This window comes from Dysidea avara, chromosome 9, assembly GCF_963678975.1.
Source record: "Dysidea avara chromosome 9, odDysAvar1.4, whole genome shotgun sequence".
In the NCBI taxonomy this organism is placed as follows: Eukaryota; Metazoa; Porifera; class Demospongiae; order Dictyoceratida; family Dysideidae; genus Dysidea; species Dysidea avara.
The window spans coordinates 11,468,464-11,485,366 of record NC_089280.1 but is presented as its reverse complement, the minus strand read 5'-3'; the positions used below and the strand labels follow the sequence as shown (position 1 = coordinate 11,485,366).

Here is a 16,903-nt window from a genome sequence, read left to right as displayed (position 1 = left end):
ACATTTGATGGGAACATCCGTGTTAAATCAAAAGCCACTTTTGGAAGGATACGTGATCATTTAATCAAAACCTTTGGACAAAACTTTGCTTATGGAACTGTAGTAGAGCTATGCGTGGCAAGGAACAAAAGAAGAAAATCTGCTGAACGTTATAAAGGCTTGGCCAAAGTCACTTGTAGACGTGCACGAAAGGGGTTCATGCTCAAGTTTAATCCCGACGCTCATTGGAGTGCAGCCTTTTATGCTGGTTTAAACTACCTACAATACAAGGATGGCTGCAACATTGTTAATGTTAACAGAGATGATGCTGCTGGATTCCGTTTAGATACGATGGCTACTCATCGTTTGCACAAGAGCCCAGTAGTGCAAGATCATGAAGCTCTAACGACTTATACAGACTATGTTAATCCTTATACCTCTATTCTGCAGACTACATCATATAATTTTACAGATACTACTGCAGAGATGTGTGCAGGTGTAGTTAAGGCAACTGGTGTTTTTCCAAAAAACCCATTTTAACACAGTGCTGATTTAGAAATGCTAGAACTAACACCAGAATTCAAGCCAATGTTCTTCAATCCTAGTACAGATATTAGAAAACCAGTTGAATGTTTTCGGGTAGATGGTGCCAGTGATGAAGGCCCGATTCATGAAGAGGTTCAATTCATATGGACAGAGAGACATTTGAAACGGTCAACTATTGCATGCCTTGTTACAGCAAGGAACAGTGGGTCCAGCTATTTAAATCGCGTTGAATTACAAAACGGTTGTTTAGCATTAGCACATGCAAATTTATTCATTCCATCCACTCTTGGAGGAACATGCATGGATTCAAACACAGGAAAGATCAATAAAGAAAAATATGAGCATAATATGGAATTGGCTACTAATGTTTACATAAACAGAGTTAATGATGCTCCATGTGGAGACACTGTCATACATTTGTACAATGGAGCGAATTCTTCAGAACAACAAGTAGTCCGTAAATATTTTCTATTGTAAGGGTACTAAGAAGCAAAAAGAAGCATTAAAAAGGGAAAGGCCAGAATTGTACAACTATTTTGACACTGTGTGGCAGTTAAAGGAAAGGCATAGCATTAAGGGACTACCACCCCAATACGCATTTTTTCTTGTTTGCTGTTTTGATCCCTCTTGTTGTCATCCTGTGTGCAGGAGTGAGCAGAAGCACATGCCACCCTGGTACAGTGGAGGACCACTTATCACGCACTTACCACTGCCTATTCCTGACCCTGACAGACCATGGGGTAATGTTGATTGCACTGAATGTAAAGAAAATTGTACTGGTCATTATTTGCCACCTAAGTCATCTATTCAATCACAACTTTTGCCAATGAAAAAGCCTCCTTCAACAGTACTTAAGGAAAAATTTGACCAGTTAACTTCATACCCTCCACCCGAGTCCCTTTGTTCTGAAATTGCTAAAGAAACCTTGCTATCAGTAAGTGATGTCACTATATGGTTCGAACACCTACACACAATCAAGGAGAACCGCAGAAGAGGTGCAGTAAAGGCTGCTGAAACAAGAAGAAAAAACAAAGAACGTAAAACAGCTGTAGCCACTTACCACTGTGCAGTTTGTTATGAAGAGTTCCAGGAGTTCACGGATTCCGTAGAAAAGTGGATAGGCTGTGATTTATGTGACAGATGGTTCCATTTTGTTTGTATAGGTATTGTGGAAGAGCCTGAAGAATTTGTATGTGAAGAGTGTAAATAGTTGGTGTGGCTTAATGCAGAGTGTGTACATCTTTTATCATTAATGAAATTTTTATTATTGTTGAAAAATATCTAACCCCCTCTAAGCTCCACATTCCCCCAGGTATATACTAGGGGTATTGTCAGGATTTGTAGGGGCTTTTACCAGCTGTACTCCCCCAGTAGGTGGGGCATTGTAATTTTCAGGAATACAAATCCCCACCTTCCCCCACCTCAGCCCGTACCTGTGGTAGTGGGGCATTACATTGATAGGTGCATAACAAGGGTAAAAAAATAATAGGCGTGGATCAAGGAATGCCGCACTGGCCTAGTTATAGCTAGCCGCCGGCATTTTTACGAGGCAATCCACGACTTATCTGCAGCCTATCAATACCATTATCCTCTTAGCCACACAATGTTCAACTAGACACCACTACCCTTACCACTTCATCCAGGTACTTAGCTACATGAACCGGCATTCCTTCTTTCCAAGAGCTGTCATCGACTGGAATAATTTGCCAACTTCAGTGATTGAGTCAGAAAGCCTGCATTATCAAAAAGCTACTACATACTTGTGCTGTAAAGTAAAAATGGTATAGGCAATGTTAGGCATTGTCGAGTATCGTCTTTACCTGTAGATATAATAAAGCAGTACTGTTGTTATCTTGTGTATTTTTTCCTTGGAGCATTACTCACGTCCCCTTGGCACATTGGCATGTCCAGCAATATTAATAATAAAAGTAGCTGATGGTGATACATGTGATTAATTAAGTATATTGGAATTGGTTACTATTACATGGTTGCGTGTCATCAGTGGGTCCACATGATTTCAGTTACACTTTTATCACTGAGTTATGATGAATTTAAAACAGTATCTTTGGTAGGAGATAGACTTGGACTCAATCAGTAATGATTAGGTAATGAAAAAGGTGTAAAATTATTTACAAAAATAGATAACAAACAAGTACACAGAAAAGTTAAGCACAAAAGAATACAAAGACTAGCAAATTACAAACTACCACACTAATTACAATAAACTAAACTACTTACAAGCTACACCTACTTAACTACATTATAAAACCTAAACAAAATCTATAATGTCCTCCGAGCAAAGAGCATAGTGTCTGAGGACCATTTTGGCATTGTATTTCCATAAAGTCACTGATTAGGTAATTGTTCTCCGTAAAATTTGTGTGCTATACACTGTTAGCTCCAATCATCCTGCATTATCAGTTCTTCAGATAATATAATGCAAACCAGTATGATGCATTGCCAGCAATGAACATACCTGCAAAATTTAGCAGAACTTATAAACCTTATCTGATCAATATGTGATGTATTTAATCTGCATGAAGCTGACTTAGCTATATGCAGAAAGATAGCTACTTGTATGTATTACCTACCAGTTTTATAATACACAATAGATTAAATCACACCTGAAAGTTGACATAAACAATATCTCTGCTAACATCAGTAACGTGCACATCCCTTCCTTCACAATCGTATTGAAAACTGGAATGGCTCTCTGTTAACAACCCTGATCTCATTTCATATTGACTAACAACCACAGTGGCAGGAAACACCTAAGTACACAGTCAACTGATCTGGATACATCCATGGTCTTCATTGTGTATGCCAGGATTGTTTTATATGAAATGTTTGCTTGCGAGTTATGTAAAGATGTTTAGTGGGTCAGCTGAACAAGCAGAATCATATTATGTGAGCTAATCTTTGAAAAGTTACACCTAGTAGCTAGTTACTAACCAGTACTGACATACATATTTTCTAGACAAGCTGCATAATTATTTGTCCTGAAGCTAATGCTGGGAACTACTTTCTTTGCAAAAGTATGCTTATAGTTTGCAGCCCTTCTACATGGTTTACCCGTTTCATCATTAACCCATGCAGTCACTATGATGTACCGTCACTTGTGGCTGCGAGTAGAGCCTAAATTGCTAGTTAAAACTGAATAAGATTCCGAGATGGATTCTCAGATCACTTGTATAGCTCCAGTGATGGAAGCTTTTGATCATTAGTGGACTCAGCTTGGGCTGTAAAATTCTAGAGATTGGCAGCCGAACCAGTGCCAGATCAAGTGATTCGGGCCTTAAATCACTTCTCTTATGTTCCAATTAATAATATCGCGTAATTCAATGCGTCCGTAATTTACGGAAATATACGGAGTTTTACGATTTTCGTTTTCAAAAAGTGTGATTTCTGATTTCTTTTGAGTGTGTGATTTCATGATTTCAAATGTGATTTCTGACGAAGCGTACGAGATTTCAAGAGTGTCGGACCCCCCGCCAATCCGAGCCCCAGTCTCGTTTGTAGCCATTTGTCGAGTTTGTTTAGCGGTTTTCAGTGACATCACTTTGTGTAAAATGGGCGGGAGGAAGACGCTTTGCAAAACCACGCCCACTTTTTAAAAACTATGGTAACCGACCGGCCGCCATTTTCATTGGGGCCTGTACGAATAATTGCGATTGCGCAGCATTGAAATTCGATGTTGACAGCACCTCAAGCAGAGCAGTATTGTTGAACAACAGACTATGGGAGTGTTCAGAGCTTTAAAATTAGTGTTTCTAATTAGATGCAGCTGGTTATCAGGGTTGAACAGGGCGCAAAACACGACTGCTAGTTAGCACAAGCAATAGTGCTGGCATATACTGTGTTCTCAGCTGCTGCAGACATCACTGAAGAATAGTTAGATGGTATCCTCAGTAGGTGAATGAATACATGAAAGCACTCACTGCTCTGCGAGTGTGAATTTTCAATTGCAGAAATGAGAGAACTATTGCCGCCATGCAAGCAATGTGGCTCACCAAGACCTCTGTTCCACATACCGGTATATGCATACATCTTTTGAATGAAAAATCTCTGAAAAATTTGTAGATAATTATGCATAATGTTGCATACAGTTTAGGTTATCAGCTTGTAAGCCATTTGAAAACAGTATCTGGGGATCTACAAAGATACGTGTCAGCAGCACTGACAAGCAGTGATATTGCAAACAGCACCATCCAATGTGCCATCCTCATTTCATGTAGCTGCTGTGGCTGTGGAATTATCAATTGTTTCTATAACACATAAAGTAGTTAGTAATTCACTCCTTTTCATATACTGTGTGTAACATAGCTAGTACTCTTGTGAGTGTACAGAGATAGCCATATGCATAATGATGACACAACTAAAACTGATGACAAGTATAGAAATTGTGTAAAAATCGTATCCTCAAGTACTAGTGTCTACTGATGTACCACACTACGTCTTGTCTCTGCCATACTTGATACACCATGCTATCTTCAGATAAGTAAGAGCAAGAGGGGTATGTATACTCACCACACTATACACTAACAGCTTTTCACTTCACTTTGAATATATAACTTAAGATGTAGCTCTTCCTCTTCTCTGGATAGTCTCTTAATGTCAAACTTAATGTATTGTGCTCCTGGCTTTTCCTATTTCCAGCAAGTACAACAGAGTAATCATTCCAATATTCTCACAGTAGCTGGCTAGTACTAGTGGGGAGGGTAAGTCATGGTCCAGTGTGACCGACTGGGTGGGGGGACTCAGTGGCTTCATAGATAATACACGTAATAAAGGATTGGCAACGCGCATAGCAACTATTAGACAATCCTCGTTACGGTCGCGTGACCTATTATGTAACTTCTGCGCATCTATCGTCATAGATACGGCTACCCCACAGAATGAATGCTCCGTTTTATCGTTCCCAGTGCTGTTATTTCGCTATCCAGTAGTAGAGAGGAGCTACTCATGTAACCCAAGATGTAACCAGTATCGATTGTAGTGAGCTATCAACTAGCGGATTTTGGGCGCTGGCAGCAACTTGGTGAGTCGTGGGGTTGGAGTCTTATTTACCGTGGCACAGGAATATCGAATCCTATGAAAAATTTGATGCGCTCCTGGTAGCCAGCTGCAGTAGGTCATAATAAGGATGGGCTATGTAAACCAGGGTTTAAGCCGATTGGCTGTTCGTAATAGGGCTTCAGCAGCATACTACCTTATGTATCCAGTGGCAATGTGTTGTTTTTTTAATGGACTGATGGATATTGTGTGTATATTGGGCATTTGTTTTCCCAGTAAACACCAGGTACCCACTAATGGTGCTGTGACAGCTCACCAGGTCCCCAACTGTATACAGCTGGAGCAATATGAGTAAAGTTTGTTGCTCAAGGAATCACCAGATTGGCATAACTGGGAATCAAACCTGGAACCTTTCAATTACCAGGCCAGTGCTCTAGCCACTTGGCTATGCTGCCTCACTGTCCTTGTCTCAACTTTGTGGTCATTGTGTGACTTTGGGTTCTACTTCTCCCTGTGAGATCTATTATTTTTTTTTATTATTAACACTTTACAGTGACTAGCACTGAAGGTCTACAGCAACATGTGCTGCAGCCTTAGGATTACCTAACCTAATTTCAAGGAATTAGACTTAATGACTTATAGCTGGAAAGGTGTAACAGAAAAGGGGCCAAAATAAGGAAAAAATCTAGACCTGGACAGTCCTGTGGATTACTAGACCTGTCCCAGGATGATTCTGCACAAGATTCTAGTGCCTGAGTGGTACACAGGCATCCCAGTGTTGGTTTGCTGGGTGGCAATAATTGTTTCACACAACTTCCGGCTTAGGCTCTGGGTGTGTGTGTGTGTGTGTGTGTGTGTGTGGAGGACAAGAGTTCAACACTCCATTCTATTTTCGTCATGTTGTTCACATGTGATGTGTTGTTTCATTAGGCCATAGTATGTGTTGTATTGTGTGGGAATTCCAGGGGTCGGTCACTCAGAAAATCCTTGAAATTTGGCTATCAAAATTGCAGCAAGTTTCAATGGTGATATTTCAGAAAATAAATCTCCTTTTATACCTGGGGCTAATTGTTTGTAGGAAACCATACCAAGGGGCCATATTTACTCCAGAAACCATGGTAGATCTTGCAATGGCTGTTGTTTTAGGTATGTGGAAAGTATTCGAAAAAAATAATTGACAAATTTCTGAACTTTGATCAATATTTCACTGAGTGAGAGACCTCTCGACCAACATCCCTAAATTGTGTAATGTTTTAGGGATTCCAAGTATTTGATTAGAATTTCAATAATATAAATCTTTATCTAGGTGTTTACTAGGATCATTTCACTGCTACTATTGCACGAAATGAGTAACTGACAGGACCTCAATGGAGATGCAGGTGTGCTTTGCACAAATCAATTAACGGAGCATCCATCAGTCAATTATCTAGCTAACTCTAAGCCATCCTGGAAACCTCAAAGGATGTGTCTGTCACATATGGTTCTTATAATCAAGACAGAAGCAAAAATAACTGATTTTATATAGTTCAGAATTTTAAGATTTTCTTTCTGAGATTGTGTGTGAGAGTCCTATGTCATTTGTGACTCCTAGGGTTGTGATTTTTATCTGATCTGAATATTTGAATTCATTGAATGCTTTATTAGAGTAGCGAGTGTTCTATTAGAGAAGTTAAATAATTTTTTTTCATGTTTTACAAATGTGTTTAAGAGATTTTGTATAAAACTTCATTTATCAGGTATCTGAACTGCAGGTGGTCCCTAGGAGTTCAGATGTGTTTCCATTGTTTATATCAATTATTATAATATAGCAGAGTCTAGCTAGACGTTAGTCCACAACATCAGTTTCCAGCACTGACGAACACAAGGACGTCACTTGATATCCACTGGATGGTATTTGCTGTGAGCTGCTACATTTCCAAAAACGTTCATTATTCCCTGTCTAAGCTTGAAGTCATGGTACAATATTTTACCACCAACAGCTCCTTCATGTTGATAATATGCTCCATTCCACTACACCTTTTATACCCCATTTTCACATACTTTGATGGCTAATGCCACATCTGAATTTGAGCTCGTACATATTTGCGTTCCACCACCATAACATTGAGCTCTCTTGTGCTGAATAGTAACTTGATGTTTCTCCACATAGTACCACGATAAAACTCCAAAACCCAGCACAACGAAACAGCTTCAAACCATAGTTTGGTAAGTGGTACGCCTACACAAAACAAAGCATTCCACTCTATTAACGGTTACAATTAATTCTTTATACATTGTTCGGAAAAAAGCACTTTAGTTTCCTTGTTAAAACTCCAAAACTGAGAAAAGCCATGAAGCAGTGGGCCTTATCTTGCGTTGGGTTAAAAATGACAGTGTGTTTCACTATTTTATTACATCAGATACTCACCTTAGTAGTTGTACGTTCATTTGAACTAAGCTTTACGTATTTACTGAGTAGTACTTTGCTACGGCACAAGGAACGAAGCGGCCTAGTGCGTTTAGTAACGGGTGAGAGGGCGCGTTAATTGGATGACGTACCGTAACGAGGATTGTACGTGACGTCACTACAGGTTTAATAGGCGCGTTGCCAATCCTTTATTACGTGTATTATCTATGGTGGCTTGAATCTACACATTGAATACCAGAAGACAGTATTTGTGAGTCGTATATTACACTCACAGTAAGTTTTCACTACTTCTGTCTGATAACAAAGTTGCGGAGAGTGAACCTTTTAATCGAAACGACTTTCTTCACAACGGCCAGATTTTCAATTCTCCATAACCAGCAGCTGGGTGTCGATTTCCAAGCTCAGTTCACCCAACACTTCATCATTTCCGAAAACACACTTCTCCTTTTCCAAAAGAAACTAAACAGCGGTGCTGCGAAGCAGTATGAAGGAATATGCCATACGCCGCTATGTACACTGGCCCCAATGAAAATGGCGGCGGCTCGGTTACTATGGTTTTTAAAAAGAAGGCGTGGTTTTGCAAAGCGTCTATACACGGCCACATGTGCATTGGGCGGGAGAGAAATACAAATGGCTACTAATGTTGGTGGTGAATCCTCAAGATTGTTGCACTCTTTCAGGAATGAGTCCCAAAGTTAGTAGTGCTATAATATTCTGTATTATAATTAACTTATTGATATAATATTGTGTTGTCTGTAATTTACTCGGTGATTTTTTCGTTGCCGTCTTAAGATCTCGTCACAGTCGTGCACTGTAGCCAACAGTGTGCAAGGATCTGGGTCGTGATTATTTAAAAGAGCCCATCTGTTTGAAATCCAACTTCTCTTTCACGTGTGAATGCACACTGAACTGAATGGACCGCCTGAAATTACGGGTGTAAAGGTTGGCCATCGCTCTCCTACTACTATAAGCAGGGGCGTAGTCTGGGTTTTCTGGAATAAATCGAGTTCTGATCGAGGGGTCCGCAGCTATAGGCGAAAATGCGTAGGAGATTTCGTAATCTTAAGGTTTCCTGGGATTTCTAGGAGATTTTCAAATTTTTTTTTAAGGTTACAGGATACGGAGCGACTGTCAAACAAAAATTTTATTACGTAATTAAGGCGGGCTTGTTGTGTTGTGTATCAGCTGGTAACAGGCTTAAATTGTTGGGAGTGTTGACTGGACAGTTACAAGGTACAAGAAAACACGTAACAGTACAAGAAAACACGTAACAGTACAAGATAACATAGATACAACACTTAGCAACTGGCGCACCTGTAAGCGCATGCTTAGTTCTGCTGACTAATGGCTATGTTTCCTGAACCAAAAATCAGGACTGTCAAACTAGTTGTTAACATTTTGTATAAACAGACTACTAGTTTGACTTCTTGTCTAGGTCCTGACGGAGCCATTTGTTAGAAATAATGTTTCTAGTGCTTGTGATGTCAATAGACACCATCCAAAACCACGCCCACTTTTCGGATGCCATTTTGAATGGGGCTAATTTCAATATCACTGACTGCACTGCATTGAAATTCAGCGATGAAGAAAGCTCGAACTAAGTGGTATTGTCAAACAATAGTCCATGAAAGCTTTCAATGCTGTAAATTCTTTGTTTTGGCTAAAAGCAGGTGATTGGTGCGACGACACTAATTCCCTTGTTTACCTGTACAAGGAGCGCCTGGATGGTCAGCTGCTACTACAGTTACTATCACTAATAATTTACCATCACTAATAATTTACCGCAGTAATGGATACTAAAATACTATGTATTTGTTTCGCAGTGCTTCCTGTGTGGGCCAACCAGCAATTTGGGCTGTCGATGCTTCGCGCCTTGTTCAACCCTGATAACCACCTGCCCCTAACCAATTTACAACCTTGAAGACTTCCACGGCCAATTGTTCGACAATACCACCTAGTTCGAGCTTTATTCATCATCGGATTTCAATGTAGCGCAATCGTAATAATTGATACTGGCCCCATTCAAAATGGCGGAAAGCTGTTGCTATGACGATTACGTAGTTTTGGATTGTGTCTATTTAAAAATTAATTTTGTGACCATAGTGTCTTACTTTAGGCCATATTGTAGTCATATTTCAGCAACTATACACATTATTCACAAATCCTCTTGTCAGTCCCTCACAAGTGATGTTCTTTAAATCTTAGAATTGTTAGTAAGTTCTCATGGTTCTTCATTGGTCTGATTTTTGGTTCATAGTTTTCACTGTTTGGCATGGGGACAACTCATGTTTCCATAACAACATATGAATTCCATGTCAATTAATGAGAAGTTAAGAATTGCATAAATGTTTGATAACAATGCATTAAGGTGGCGCTGAAGTAATTATGTGAAGCCGTACAATGCCCATTTGTCACTATTAAAATTAGCCCACGTGTTTAATTAGCTATTTTAGGGTGGTGGAGAACTCCGCTTGTGAACCATGTAGTCTACATTTAAAGGGTTCTTATGATAGCCTTTAATGTTGTAGCTTAGCATGCCAAGTTCCGTGAAATCACCCACTTTAATTTTGTGGCTATTAAACTCTGAACTTAAGAGCCGATTTTAAAATAACTCACCCCAGAAACAACCTAGCGCTAAACCGCCTTGGCTCTTATGGTTTCTCACATTGTAGAACAACTCTATGAATCCTTTTTAACGATAACAACGTGGAAACTGGTTAAAATGCAAACCCGCATTTTCAACAAGTGATATCACGCCCGTCAACAGCGAATCGCGAAAAATCTTTCCATAGCCCTGTAAAGAAACGCTTCACCAGTGCCTCTGCCAAATTTTGAGAGTCTATGGTAAGTAAATATGGAGTTATTTCACGAATTGTGAGACAGTGTAACTGGACAGGGTGCGCTCCGTAAAGCAGTAATCACGCGATGACAGCTGGTGTTGTTCGCTGTGAAGTTACCAGAGTTTTGACAAGGTGATGAAGTCAGTACGTGAATATCGTTACTTTTATCAGCAATAGTAGCCTGATAGTCTGATAGAGCTGGTTCTTTCAATATTTCGAAGCGCTTCGCTTTGTTCTATCAGTTTTCCGTGTTTTTTTGTGCATGACCACAAACGTGATGTCCCATTAGCCTTGTAAGGCTTCATTTGATTACTTCAGCGTCACCTTAAGAAAAATCAAACCCCTAATCATGAAAAATGATTGATAGTGTGCATCTGGGGTTTACAGTATTCCGTAACCTTAAGTATGAATTTCTTCGATTTCAAACCTCAAACTTCAATAGCAGGTGTCTAACTACGAGTACTAGCTACAATGTACTGAAGTAACAGCTAGATATAACCATGGTTATTGTACCCACAACTTGCTATGAGTGAATTCTTCATCAAGTATTACCCTTGGCTATAGCAAGAAATCTAGGATGAAATCCCAGCGAGCTTCATATGCTAACACACGCCCTTAGATGGCCTAGCTAAACTTGAGAGGATAACAGCCAAGCACAATGCTGAAGATGTTATAGTTTAAATGTCATACTGCCAGAGTAACCCTCCAGCTTGAACCCTCTGGGGCCACTTTTCGTGTTTCTAACTTTTTCGTGGCTACTTTACTAACTCAGTAGCTACATAGCCCAGGAAACTACTCTTACAGAAAGCAGGATAAAAGAATTATCGTGCAAAAGCAGATTGAGATTGAAGTGAGGTAACACGGATAATATCCATTGAATCAAGATGTTACATAAGATTGCATCATAGATTATTAATGTAACCTACAATATAAAGTAGCAAAAATGCTAAGGATTTCAGATGTCTTGAGATTTCAAATGTGGTGTATGAGATTTCAAGGGAGTTACGGATCCCTTGGTTCTGATTTGAAGTGGAATGTGTTTGGGGAGTTTGGATCTCCTAAAAGTCTTACTGTGATAGACTTTAGAAATTTTGTTATGCAATATGTTTTGTGCACTTGTGGATATTTTCTACTATTCATTAGAGACTTCCCGGTACGCAGCACGAGGCAGGAGAACGAAGTGAGCTGTTAATTTTTGGGCTCTACTGACTGATACTGACTGAGCTGGTGCCCAATGTGTGGCCAAAACCTCTCACAATTCCTTGGTGCCAGGTTTAACGGCACCTATAGAGGTATACTTACCATAGCTTATAACTTTATTTCTTGCCCATTTTAAGCAGCACCCGTATGGAATGAAACCCAGTGAGACTTAGGTCTGTTTGCAGGGGACACTGGGGAGTCGACAAAGGAGCTAGATGCGTTGTTTGAAAGATATTGGTAGATTGCAAGTAACAAATGAACAGTTGAAAAATATATTAACTGTATTGCAAAAACTCGATGACAGGGTTTTGGCTCTGTGTGAGTTGATGATGTAGCACGCAAAATTGATGAATCAGAGAGTATTAGTGCTACAGTGATTGATATAAAGGTGTTGTGTTGAGCGTATGTGTGCTTGAAACCTCCATCAGCACTTGGCTCATCTATGGCCACACCCGTAATTATAGCCACAGCGCTTGCTGTTGCAAAGACCTGCCTACCCTGCCCTGTTTGGAATTGGAAAAGTTTAGTGGAGATGTGATTGGTTGGACAACGTTTTGAGAGCTTCTGTTCCACCATTCTATAACTAAGGAAATGCTGGGGGCTCATCAGTGCTGCAATGCAACCCACTAGCAATCATCCTAGCCCATAGTTGCAATTTAGGAATAATCTGTAATATATTTTCCTTCAGTGAGTAGTATGCAGAATCAAACTTACCATCCTTAGCTTGCCTCTTTTATTTGTGTGTAAATTGGCTTGCCTCATCTTCTACGTCTTGCCATCTTTCCTTTTGTGCTTTTTTCTTGTGTGACTTGTACCAGGAGCCCATAAGTGCCGCAAAGGAGCATTTAACATCTGTTAATAGTCTCTGTGTGTGCACACTATTGGTGAAGTTTTCTGTCACCATTTACTCACCATCAACTCCTTTTACAGATAGCCATAAATTGCATTTACACAATAGCATTGTGATAATCCCTTCAGAAAGGGCACTGAGCTTAGTGAGTTACCTTTTTACGTAGCCATGACATAGTGCCTTGATTAGTGAATTACATCCATAGCAATACACCTATTATTCAAGTAATTACGTAACAACTAAGGAAATATTCGAATACAGTAAACTACTATTTATTTGAGTTTCTTAATCCTTATGTAGAAATACTATCTTCCTTTAAAGGTAAACTGCTATAGTGTTTTTATGGTGTAGTTCCAAATGGTGCCATGATGTTGACGTGCCATGTGAATACGGACCTCATTTGGTAGTTTTAGCATAATAGTTGGGATTAAAAGGCTACCACAGTGTTGTAGATTTATCCCCAGTGGAGTTAAACTCCTAGTATGAACAGTGATTCGATCATAGATGTTAAGAAGTGCAGAAGGCTGATCAGCAGTGCAGCAATCCTGATAATTTAATAATCTCATTCGTATGAGCTGCTGTCATAGCTTGTGGATCTCCAAAATGTTCTGCAGTAGTATAATAATGGAGTCATAATTGCCTTCAGTCAGTCCAAGACCTTGAATGGCCTTGCTTGTACTACCTTCTAAAGTAGAGTTCAGATAAAGGAACTTATCTATTTTGCTAATGTCTATTTTCATGGACTGCTGCCTTAAAAGGTATCCTGTACCAGATAATCTCCAGATACATTGGGTAAGCCAGGCATACCAATCATTTGCTGATGTGTCTCCAGCATAAACAGCTGTTTGTCTGCAGGGATCATTTTGTATGTGCTTTAAAGTACATTGTATGCTATTGAGTCATTTATCCAAGCTTTACTGTCATCCTTGGGAATTCCAGCAATTAGGGTATATCTTCATTTATTGTTGTCTCTAGCAACTACATGGTAAGTTGACATTAGAAAAAGCTTGCCATTAGGCATGTAATTTGGGAGAGTATACAAGGCCACCAGTTTCTTCAGCTAATGGTACATCCAATGTGGTGAATGGATACGTTGTCTAAAATTACAATAGTAACAATCATTCACAAAAGAATTTGATTAACACGAGTCATTTTTTCAATAGACAGGATAAGGCATCTTGTAGACATTTCCAGGTGGCTCGAACAGATCTACAGTCTCTTGACAGTAGCAGAATCAACACAAAGGTTTTCAGCATTATCCCCTGATTAAGTGCCATGCCATTTTCTTAAGTCCTTGTGATCTGCACTAAGTTGCTTACAAAAATGGCATTATTTCATTAGTTCAAAGCTTCAGCAAGCCTGCAAATTCTAATACACACATTTGGTCACTGTAATGCAATGATTGCCATACAATATCACAAGAAGTGCTGAAATTGCCCCAATGAAATCACAGTTGCTTTAAGCAAAAGATTTAGTGGCGTTATCAATAATTATATGGTTGTGTCAGAATATATCTTCTGTGGTCAATACATCTTCTTTTATCAATATTTATTGTAATGATGATTACTGCAGGAAAGAAAACACCAACATTGATTGATATTTGCAATAAGGTGGTTCCTTTTTGGGCATCAAAATGGAGACAGTTGGGTGTGCAACTCAAGATCACTAATCATATGATGGATATCATAGAGCATGACTATCGCAATGACTGTGAGAGGTGTTGTACTGAGATGTTGACCAAATGGTTGGATTATGATTATACTGCTTCTTGGGGAGATTTGATTACTGCAGTGGATAACTTGTCATATCATGGTATGATTATAATACAGTGGATCCTCACTTATCTGAACTTCATTTATCTGAACACTCAATTAATAGTGATTTTTTCAATTAAAGTTGTTTTTTTTGCTAATGTGCGCTTTATGTGTAGTAATTCGATCTGTCAGTGGGCTTCAGCTATCTGAACAGATTTATTTATCTGAGTACTTTTGTCTAACGTTAGGAATGAAGGTATTCGAATAACTGAGGATCCATCACATGAGTTCTATCCTGTAAATGCCTTTCACAATGTTATATACGTATATATAATTTATATATACATATAATTACAGTGATGGATTTTTATTATAGTATAAATACAATCTTTATTATTATTATTCACATGCAGCCTGATAATGCAGAACTTACTGTAACTTACTTTCTGATGTGTGCGGACAGACACATTATATGGGTTTACTTTCTGATGTGTGTATGTACTTGTAGATAATTTCACTCGCTTTTATCTAAATCAGATGACCTTGGTTCATGCAATTGTTTCCAAATAAAAGTGCATATAAGTTTGCGTGTGCATGTTTGTATCTTTGTTTGTCTGCACTTACGTGAGCAAAATGATAACCAAAACCTGTATGTGGAGTAGGGTTATGTGCAATAATGGTAAAACCTTATGACAATTGTTTTATCACGATAATCAATGTTATCTCGACGATGTTATATAATAGTTATACTGGCACAATGTGGAGTCCATGAAATTTATAAACCCTCAGGCCCTTAGTAGCGCCCTCGCTTCGCTCGTGCGCTACAGCCCGGGCCTTCGGGTTTATAAATTTCATAGACTCCACATTGTGCCCGTATAACTGCTTTAGACTCTATTTCACATTACACTCAGATTACTTACCTCATCCACGGCTGTTTCTGCTGTAGGCTCAGCAAAAGCGGCTGGTTTTTCTTGCGATAATACTAGCACCATGGCAACTATGTGTCCTCACACGACAAAATAATCGCGCTCATTAAATCACTGCATGTGAACAACGCATAGTGATTGGACAACTTAGATTTTGAGCATATGTTATATTGTGCCTGAAGGCATGGAGTATATTAGAAAACAAGGTGGAGTATATGAGATTTATTACCCACTCAAAACAGCCTAAATAGAGTCTAAGACAATATAGGAATGTTCTGTAAACACAATTTTACTTCTTTTTTTTTGGCACAAAGTCAAGTAGTGGTCAACCTTTCCATACATTTTCCATCTGACTGTGGTTGTTTACAAAGATTTACTATTATCTCAATAAGCAAATTCATAATCTTATTTTACGATAGGTGATTCAGGTATCTAGAAGTTTTTTAATCTAAATTATCTCCCAGCCCTAATGTAGAGGTTGTATAACATTTAACTTCGTTGTGAGATGATTTCTTCATGTTCAAAATGCGGCCATTATGAGGTATAGCTTGTCTAATTATCAAGGCATTCACACCTTTCCCATTGGATTCTATATTTGTATATATGGATGTTAAACAGCTGAATAAATAAACAGAGGGCTTTATATATAGCAATTTCCATTAAGGCATACCCACATACACTGTACAATACATGCATGCAGTAAATTTTCCATTAACAAGTGAATTACCATTTCTGGTAATAAACATGGTGTTAAATTTCATGATGGTGTTAAATTTCATGGTTTACTAGAGCTAAAATGACACAATTGATGTACAGTACCATACCTCATGCAATTATCCTGATTTGATGAATTACCCTTCTGACAATTGGCAACTATCATTCTTCTTTGCCAGAGTAGCATACAGTACAGACAAATACACATACAGCTACTGTAGCTATCAAGTACAAAACTTAAACACATGGATACAAAACAAATACAAACTAAATGCAACCACTTTAAGGCAATAACAAAGATGATTAAACAAATTACATACATCCCCTAACATTACACTGTGTGATAACAAAATAGCTGACTGCTCCATTGTAAATGCAGCGATCAGCCATTACACAAGCATCCAAACATCTGTTGCACGACCAATACATATGTCCATTATGCAAACCAATAACTGCACGACATAATAAATTATACTGGTACAAATGTAAGGAAAATTTTGGAATTTTAAGTTCGATTAGGGATCATTGAAAAAAAGTAGGGAAACAAAAAAAGGGAAGTCACCTACACCTGCAGATATACTAGTGAACATTTAATCCCTAATTCAGACTTGGTCTTTGGTATAGACTGAATTAGGGATTAAATGTTCATTAGTATATCTGCAGGTGTAGGTGAC

General features: G+C 38.8%; 1 protein-coding gene and 1 long non-coding RNA gene across 3 annotated transcripts in view; one reads left to right on the top strand and one right to left on the bottom strand.

Moving 5' to 3' along the window:
* Positions 1-4,808: 4,808 nt before the first annotated feature.
* Positions 4,809-8,529, bottom strand: LOC136265791 (uncharacterized). Its single transcript, XR_010705736.1, has 2 exons — positions 7,946-8,529; positions 4,809-7,756 (listed from the first exon to the last, which is right to left on the bottom strand). It is a non-coding gene; the product is annotated as an uncharacterized lncRNA (long non-coding RNA).
* Positions 8,136-16,903, top strand: part of LOC136265790 (uncharacterized) — a 58,813-nt gene continuing 50,045 nt past the window's right edge. The window contains exons 1-2 of one of the 2 annotated variants that reach the window (XM_066060705.1): positions 8,136-8,639; positions 14,408-14,647. In XM_066060705.1, the coding sequence (XP_065916777.1) occupies positions 8,471-8,639; positions 14,408-14,647 (409 nt within the window). In that variant the 5' untranslated portion in view covers positions 8,136-8,470. The remainder of the gene's footprint in view (positions 8,640-14,407; positions 14,648-16,903) is intronic. The other variant, XM_066060706.1, reaches the window with a different exon arrangement.